This window comes from Lucilia cuprina, chromosome 4 (genome assembly GCF_022045245.1).
Source record: "Lucilia cuprina isolate Lc7/37 chromosome 4, ASM2204524v1, whole genome shotgun sequence".
Classification (NCBI taxonomy): Eukaryota; Metazoa; Arthropoda; class Insecta; order Diptera; family Calliphoridae; genus Lucilia; species Lucilia cuprina.
This window is the reverse complement of record NC_060952.1, coordinates 47,489,762-47,499,600: the sequence shown is the minus strand read 5'-3', so window position 1 is coordinate 47,499,600 and position 9,839 is coordinate 47,489,762. Positions and strand designations below refer to the sequence as shown.

The window sequence follows — 9,839 nt, the reverse complement described above, 5'->3', positions numbered from 1 at the left end:
AGTGAAAGAAGTGAAAATAATATTTTTGTTTATAAACCGTGCAAACATGAAAAAATCTATGCGTACAGGAAACTGTGGACCATTAGTATTAACTCTATGTACTCAGTTTTTCATAATCAGCTCTTATGCTCCTGAAAAAGGACTTTAAAGTTTAAAAGACATCCAATTTCAAAAGATGGAATTCCAAATTTATATTAAAGAATTGGTATTAATATTAATTTCAAATGAAGCTGAGTTCCTCTGCTTCGAAATAATATAATTTATTTCAAATCATCAAGGTAATCAAGAAAGAACTGGAAATCTTAAAGAAAATTTGTTACAAAAAAGTAGTTAAAAGTTTTTGAGTCGAAAATGAAACCATTTTAAATTTAATTTCTCTGAGACAGGCAAATAATATACATATAATGTACAGATTTCATTTGATACCAATTTTAGCATTATAATATACATATAAATATTTTAAATATTCGTTTGTAGTCCTTTAAACTTTGAAATCCTTTTATAAGGACATCAAAATCGGAGTACGCAATTCTATAAGTGGAATCTATTTTCACATGCTTATCAACTTCTCCATGTGTGAATGCTTTTTTTTAATTGTTACAGGGTGTATATGAAGAAAATTATTGTTGAAATAACCGAATAATTTTTAATTATCCGATTATATTTGTCTAATAAACCGAGTAAGAAAAACCCGAATAATTGAATACCCTAGTAATAACCCAATGTATATCTTTTAATTCAGTGAGCATATAATACAAATGTATATCATATACATACATATCTTACCAAATATAAAATTAATCAATTTATATAAAAACAAAACATTTTTATGTGGAATTTTATCACAATAGCTTAATCATGAAATATGTGCGTTTAAGTGGACTTTGTATCAGAGTTATGACCAATAATGAACCGATTTGGAAAAAATTTTGTAGATTGGTTTATATGTACACAATACACATCCAAGCCGAATTTATTATTCAATAGAATATGTGCGTTTAAGTGATTTTCGAAAGTGGTCCATATATTAGAGCCATGACCAATTATTGACCAATCGAAAAAAATTCGTTGAGTGATTCATTTTTGTTTCGAGGTAGTCTGAAATGTTCACTCATAACTTTTTACGTTGCAAGACGATTTTTCAATACCAAACTGTTTAGAACAACAGGAATATTTGCAGTGAATTAGGTCTATTTCTTTAACCAGACAGTCAGACGAACATATTCAGATGAAATCAGGAATTCACAGAAATTTAAAAATGTGATGTTATTTGGTTTAAAATGTCGAATTAAATTTTGTCTGTCCTATAATTGTAAATATATCCCGCGCAAAATTAAAAAGAAATAATAATTACAAAATTTTACATTTTATTTGAAAAACAAGGTTCTGAATGGAATGATTTTTTCACATATATTATTCTCTGAATGGAACAGAATAATAAATTATTTTTTAAGTACCGAATTTTTACAAAATGCATACCACTTTAGACTACAAATGGTGTGGAATTGCTCCTTATACCCTACACCACTATAGTGGGGTCCAATATTGGTCCAATACCCACCTTAAAGTATACCGATCGATCAGAATCATTTTTTGAGTCGATTAAGACATGTTCGTCTGTCCATCTGTCCGGCTGGCTGTCCATGTAAACCTTTTCAAGATAACTTGATGAAATTTGGACCAAGCATGTTTTTTGGCACAGGGACGAAGCCCATTGAAAATGGTTGAAATTGGTCTATTATTTCACCTAGCCCCCCATACAATCGTTCCTCCCGATTTGCCAAAATTACGTTAAATATTCTATTATCTCTCTAAAAATTGGCACAAATAAGTTTTATATAAGTATAAATGACACTGCAGATTTTCGTAAGGATCGTCCGTTATTTGACCCTAACCCCCATACAAATCCCCCTTCAAAAAATGTCTTAAACGTCTCAAATTGACTTGTAACCATTTGTATCGCAATGAAACTCAACAAACTAACTGTTATTTAAAAATATATCCTTTTCCCAAATTTACCGAGAAATTTTAGTTTTTTATCAATAAATTCCTTAAATATTTTGGAATTATGGTAATATTCAACATAAAAGTTTCTTTATAAAAAGAAAAAATTTTAAAAATATACTCATGGTGTAGGGTATTATATGGTCGGCCATACCTACTTGTTTTATAATGAAATATGTATGTATGTTTGTATGTATTTATTTACGTATTATATTTAAACAATGGAAGTGGTCCGAACATGTACGTTTAAACTATTAAACAAAATTAATTAACAAAAAAACAATTTTCCACGATTAATTTTAATTTATTCATTAATCATTTACTTAAAAAATGGCTCTTGTTACTTTTATGATTACTCAAGGTTGCCAATAAAGTTGGTGTTCAACTTTTGTCATTGAACCTCTATTACTAATCCACAACGAACCATTTTCACACCTCTCAATGATATTTAACAAATGTTTGGCACATGTGGTGGCTGTTTGACTTGGCGCACAAAATATTTTATCTGTTAATGGCTTGGAATAATCGAACGTATCACTAATTTTAGAAACGGTAGTCATTGGACTATCTGTAAGTCCAGGACAAATTGCAGTTACCGCAACTCCACTAAGATTGTAATAATACGAGTCCTAAAAATGTTAATACATAATGTTAATGAAGATGATAACATTTTATTGCAAGTGTGAAACTCACCGCCAAACAACGAGTAAATCCTACAACTGCAAATTTTGAAGCACTATAAATGGCTATTGGTGGACATGGATCTAAGCCTAAAAGTGATGCAATATTTACTATAAGCCCACCTCTACCCTTTTGTGTTTTATCCATGTACGGAAGAGCTTCCATGGTGGTATTAATAAGACCTATTAAATTTACATTGATAGTGAGCTCAATATTCCGATCAGCTATTACACCCGCACCATTTATCAACACATCAATGCAGCCAATAATATTCATAATCTCATTGAATGTACTTTTTATGCACATTTTATTTGTGACATCAAACTTTTGGTAGGTAACCTTTGTTTTTCGATTAATCATCTCTAGAGTTGTTAGAGCCATTGAATTTTCAATTTTGTCCAATATTATCAAATGCTAAATATATGATGATTAAATAGTAATTAATTAATGCATTGTGTGGAATATAAGTGTTTCTTACTGCTAAATTTCTAGTCATTAATAGTTTGCACGCTTCAAATCCGATACCGCCTAAACCGGCAACAAAAACTACGTTTTTATCTGTTAGATCCATTTTTTCTTGCTGGTGATGTCAGTAATTTTAACAAAGTTTAACAAATAAAATAATTATTTTAATATTGCTGGATCTGCTTTTATATTCAGAAACATCTTTGGATTGAACATTTTTCATTTAGTCGGATAGAAACAAATCATAAACGTGTCAGATGTCAAAATGATAATGAATATTTGCGTAAAGAATTGTTTGAATTATTACTAATCTTTGATGGTCACAATGACTAATTTAAAATGCTGAGGTACAGCAGACATAATTTAAGTAGCACACACAAAAAAATAATTGTTTTGTATTATGCACTGGGACGGATGTATGCATGTATGTATGTATTTATGTATGTATTTATTTATGTATGTATGTATGTATGTAAATATGTATGTATGTAAGGCTTCTACTAACAAGTTACCCAAAAAGCACCTATCAAACTGATTAATTAATTAATTATATTTACTAGTTTTATTATAGGTAATCATATGATCGAACACACTCGATTATAAATTTTTAATTGTTTATATTATATGTATAAGACTATTGCATATATTACATATTTAAATTTCTACGTTACAAGTTTAGCTAATGAAATATGCTAACTATGACGTAATACAAAAAGTATATTTATTTTTTATAAGTTTTATGTAGTGTTGCCAAACGAACTGCTTTTTGCAATAAAGTTTCTCATAATATAATAATTGAATTCAATTCACATTCGCTTAATCTTACCTAAACATTGTCACTGATTATAAGTTTTAAAAATAAAGAAAGTTTCTTTATAACGGATCAAGTAATAACATGTTTATAACGGGTTCACACATCACGCTTAAAATAGCCGATTTAATTTCACTACAAACTAATATTAAATAGCATCGGAGCATGATAATAATTTATTTAAAATAATACAGTGGCAACTCTAATTACATCCACTGCAGATTATTCAGCCATACATGTACATTATTCAATTTGCTGACGTGCTCATAAACAGTTTTAAATATTTCTTTTAGTATTTTTATATACATTTGTGAAATAAAAAATTGAGGTCATTGATGGATCGTATATATAAGGCACTTGAGTGATGTTTATAACGGGAAAACGTATAGAAGAATATAATTTTATCAAATCCATTTTTGACCAATGAATCAGCGCGCAACGGCCCATATACATACAATATAAATTATTTGTAATTTTTTTGCAACTTAAAACTTCTTCAAACATTTCTTTTGTAATTTCTATAATATAATTTTCAGACCCTATAAAGTATATATATTCGGGATCATTATAGATAGCGGAGCCATGTCCGTCTGTCTGATGAAATCAGTTTTTAGAAGACCCCAGATATCGGCGAGATCCGAATCTTCACTATGTTTGGATGCTGTTGGCGTCATTGAGTTGAGTATTTTGTGTTCGTATATTTGGATGTAGGTTAGTGTTATTGCGTTGTTTATTTTGTTTTTCTGTGTTTTTCGTTATGTATGTTTAGATGTCTGTTGGTTTAGATGCCTTGTGTATTTTGTTTTTTATTTCGTTTAGCGTTGCTGTTGTTAATTTTGTTTTGCTTTTGGTGTAATAATAATGTAGTCCGGAAAAAATTTATAAAACTAATACCTATGTTTAAAATACACTACGGTGAAGGGTATATAAGATTACATATAGCACTCTTACTTGTTATTAATTAAATTATAATACACAATAAATAAAAGACAAATAAATTACTTTGCCTGGAAACGTCAAAAAAGCTGAGTGGTGCTTAAATAAATACCAAATCGTCTTTAAAATTTAAGTCTACGCCGTTTGTTTTAAGTGTATTTAATGTCGTAACAATATTTAAAAAAATATATAAATGTATATGCATCTTCTAATTTATTACATATTACATTAGTTGAACAAGTTATCTCATAAAATTACATACATATATGCATATGAACATGACATTACCGTGATCTCAAATAAAATGAAAAGGTAAACATCTGAACGTTTGAAAAATATGTTGACTTGTGTAAATAAATCTTTTGTTGAATATAAGTATGTCTAATTTAAGTAGCAATTGTTTATTTACATCCTACAATAAACAAGATAAAATTTGTTATTAAAGACATTAAATAGTAATTCACATACTGGAACCAAACAGTTAAATACTTACATCGTAAATGTAACAAAAATGTCAGTAAATGTTTTTGGGATGTTAAATGAAAAAAAAAAAAAACAATATGGCAATGGACTGACAAAACGAATTACGAATGTGTTTTGGAAATGAGTTAATTTGCTATTGTAATTCAGAGGACGAATTAAAGGTGATATTAAGGTATTATTAGACGATATGTACCATAAAAAGTAAAATCGTTATATTAATTAATGAGATTTTTGATAAAATGTGAACGTATTGTTAATTTTATGGGTCAATAAAGTATTTTGCTTTTTTAGTTTTAGTTTTTTTGTTCATTTCTTTAATATTGCTGCATTATTTTATAAAATTTAATATTTTTATATATTAGAATAACATTTTTTAGATATTTTAGTAGTGGAACGACTAAATTTGGACATTTTTTAACCGATTTATTATCCTATATACCTATCAGAAATTATCAATATTTGACTAAACATGAAATCTATCGTTTCTTTCATTAAATTTCGAATATAATAAGTAATTCTGAATTGGATACATGATATATTAGATAATCAATGGATTTTGACCAAAAAAATGTTTTGTGAGGTAAAAATCTATATATTATAACAAAAATAATCCGGGTTATTTTGTATTGACAAACAAAAACTACATTACGGAAACTCCATCTATTTGGGTTGTATTGTGTAAATTTTATTTAGAATTGTATAATATTGATTCTTATTCAATAAATTTAACACTACCATCCTAGTCACTCTAAGTATGGGGACATCACCATATACCACTATAGAACTATTAAATGCTAAATTCTTGATTTTCAACCTCATATTTTAAAATCTTTATTTTATAAATAAGATATAGTAGGCGTTTTTGGATCTGGATAGTTATTCTTGATTTGGGTTCTAAATATATATAAGTGTATGTATTAGGTGAAAAATATAGCTTTGTTGACGTTACGGTATGATAACCACCTCTATTTTAAAATATCTAAATTAGGTATTTTTCCTGTACTACACGGCAGTTCACTTTACATTGGTTCCAAGCAACCTAAGGTCTGTTTAGAGGTCTAAATTTAAACATAGTGTTCCTCCTAGTTCGTATATAGATTTTGAAAAAGATAAATCAGGAGTTTTCCTTGGATACAAGTCGCCTCCCTTTGGCAGTTAAAGATTTTGAAAGAGCACTCAGTGCGGTTTTTCTAATAATTCTTTGGATCATTTCATCTACTACTCTATTTTATATTTTTTAATGTTATTGATTAAACATTTCATAGTTATATTATATTGAGTTACACTTGTTTTATGAAAACAATTAGTTTAGAAATCTAAAGTAATTTTTTATATCGAATTGCCTCATTATTATCATTTAAACATTTTAAGGCAAATAACATCACATTTTCATCCAATTAGGATATGTTTTTTGCAAATCGCAATTAAAAAATACTTAACACTATTCCTTTTAACAATAAATTCAAAAAAAAATTTAAAAATAATTTGAAAAACCCACCAACGAAATTAACCGAAATTCTCAATATGCAAAATACTTTATTGACATGCAAATTCTGATAAAGAATAATAAAATGCAACAACAAATGCAGCAAAATTTCTCTATTTTTAATTGGAAAACATAAATTTACTTTTTACATGTTTTTTCCAATTTTATTTATGAACAAAAATCTAAATTCTCTTAAAAAAAGGTAGGCAAAAAACTTAGTTGATTCACTGTATATACATTAGACCGACTCACAAAAAAGGTGCTTAAGTTACACCCTCAAAATATACCCTGTTATATAATATGATGTTATCCAAAATATTTTAGGTTTGGTGCTGTCCGTTCGTGAACTAGACAGTTTTCAAGGAATTATAATATTGGGGACACGATTTTTCATGTTCAATTTAATATTTTACGTAGCTTTAAAAAATCTTTGATTTGTATTTTATCATTGATCCCAAAATACTTTTTGTCTATCGATAGCCGTTCGACCGATAAGAAAAAAGTCCTTTTTCAGTTACGATGTGAGGTATCATTTGAAATGATTTATGAAGCCACATGTAGTGGTGTGCAAATTTTGCAAAATTGTGTATACATTTAATTTATATTAATGAAAAACCTAAAATAAAACGGTTATTTATGATTAACTAGATTACACAAAGGAAGCTTCGCTTTCCTAATCGAAATTATATTTTAATTCAGATTATAAAAATATGTATGTAAAGACTATAACTGTAATATATAAAAGCAAACCACCATCAGATACATAAAGAAATAAAACACAGATGGCGACATGGCTCTCTTAAAAAGGTTCTCTTAAGCTCAGTGACGTCATCAGTGCCTAGAACTGATTGTATGAAAATTGTATGTGATTTATTATAGAGAAGTAAATAATTATGTTTAAAACTTATTTATGTGTAATAAAATAAAATGTATTTTACGTTTTAAGTTATTAGGAATATTTAACTTTATTAAATATTATTACATATTATTGCTATATTAAAATTCAAGCCAAAGAATAAATAAGAAGTGAAACGCTGGCATTTTTTTACAACAATAACATTACGCTCTTCTCACAGACGAGTGCTGTGTAAATCCAACACATACGTAAAAATTGTATTCTCTATCCCAAAACTTCTAAACTTTTTCGCGAAAATTTGAGGATAATACTTAGCACTTTGAAATATTGTTGATCACTTAACATTATATTTTTTAATTTTTTGCACAATTTAAACACATTTAATAGCCCGAAAATAATATATTTTTACAAACAAAAAAAAAATATTTTTTGTTTTTTGACATTGAATTTTTGTTGTTTGAAATTAAAACTAAAAAAAACAATGTTGTAAATTTTCGTATGGTAAACGAATAATTTATTTTTCAATATTTTAGATTAAAAAACAAATAGACGTGTTTATAAAATGTTTATAGATAAAATATGTGCAAAATATCTTAAGAAACCTTTCAAAGTATAAATTGAAATGTAATAATTTTTTTTTCAATATTTTTCAATACTATTTTTTGCAACTATGCTTACTTGAGAATTCTACTAATACATTCTTAGAGTTAGGTACCGGATGACAGTAGACTTAGGTACTTTTGACAACAGTTTCATTTCTTATTTATTCTTTGGTTCAAGCCATTATCTTTTCATCTAAAATCGAAATTAAAAAGAGAATTTCCCATATATTTTTTAAAGACAATATTGGAAAATATCATGATACTCTATTTATTACAGAAATGTCTTAGTATGAATTAAGCTTCATACTAAGACATTTCGAATTGTAAAATTGTTTTCAAAGTCTTCGGTTTTGAAATGCTCTATGCAGATTTTAGACGTTTTAACGTTTATTTTTTATTGCGGCAACAAAAACTTATTAAACATGATTTTGATTTTTTATTATTATTATTACAATTTTTGACTGCACACTACATTTTAATTTTTAATTTATTTTTATTTTCACTATTTGTTTTCAAATTTTATGTAAAAAGTAAGTATTTTACATTTAAAACATAGCAAAACAAGCACTGTTGACGTCACGAAAAAAGAGTAAAAGAGTACATTAAAATAATTGAATTGCCGGTGTCGCAATCTTGTTTATTTCATTCATGCATCAGATATATTACATATCTGATCTCTTTTGATCTTCTCTCTTTTGTCAACAACCTCTTTCGTTACAATTTTTTGTTTTTATACCCTTCACTTTCGTGAGAAGGGTATATATAAGTTTGTCATTCCGTTTGTAATTTCTTTAATATAATTTTCCGACCTTATAAAGTATATATATTCTGGATCCTTATAGATAGCGGAGTCGATTGAACCTTGTCTGTCCGTCTGTCTGTTGAAATCAGTTTTTAGAGGACCCCAGATATCGGCGAGATCCGAATCTTCAATAATTCTGTTAGAAATGCTTTAGAGAAGATCGCTATTTAAAATCAGCAAAATCGGTCGGTAAATAACGGAGATATGATCAAAACTCCGAGACAACCTCTGAAAATTTCATCAAAAAATGTCATATTTTTTCATACTTTGTTAAAAAAGCAACAACAACACTGTATATTAGAAAAGGATGTACACGTGTATGTATATATATATATATATATATATATATATATATATATATATATATAATATAATATATATATATATATATATATATATAATATATATATATATAAATATATATATTATATTATATATATATATATATATATATATATATATATATATATATAATATATATATATATATTATAATATATATTTTTTTTTTTGGATTTATTCAGCTGTGTATTTTTTTTGTATGTTTGGATGCTGTTGGCTTCATTGCGTTGTTTATTTTGTTTTTGTTTTTCTGTGTTTTTCGGTATGTATGTTTAGATGTCGGCTGGTTTAGATTTTTTATTTCGTTTAGCGTTGTTGTTCTTTTTGTTTAGCTTTAATAATAATGTAGTCGGGAAAAAATTTATAAAACTA

General features: G+C 27.1%; 1 protein-coding gene across 1 annotated transcript; it reads right to left on the bottom strand.

Annotated features, from left to right (window-relative positions):
- Positions 1–2,175: 2,175 nt before the first annotated feature.
- On the bottom strand, positions 2,176–3,425 carry LOC111682853 (alcohol dehydrogenase-like). The gene is made up of 3 exons (XM_023444843.2): positions 3,164–3,425; positions 2,698–3,099; positions 2,176–2,633 (listed from the first exon to the last, which is right to left on the bottom strand). The coding sequence occupies exons 1-3, from the start codon at positions 3,254–3,256 to the stop codon at positions 2,361–2,363; spliced, it is 768 nt and encodes a 255-aa protein (XP_023300611.2). The 5' UTR covers positions 3,257–3,425; the 3' UTR covers positions 2,176–2,360.
- Between the last annotated feature and the right edge of the window lie 6,414 nt (positions 3,426–9,839).

What these genes read in the sequence shown, in the direction of transcription:
- LOC111682853 (XM_023444843.2), bottom strand. Translation starts at nt 3,256, where the DNA reads ATGGATCTAACAGATAAAAACGTAGTTTTTGTTGCCGGTTTAGGCGGT. An exon ending in TAATGACTAGAAATTTAGCA is followed by an intron (nt 3,100 to 3,163) that starts GTAAGAAACACT and finishes TCATATATTTAG; the next exon opens with CATTTGATAATATTGGACAA. An exon ending in GATTTACTCGTTGTTTGGCG is followed by an intron (nt 2,634 to 2,697) that starts GTGAGTTTCACA and finishes TAACATTTTTAG; the next exon opens with GACTCGTATTATTACAATCT.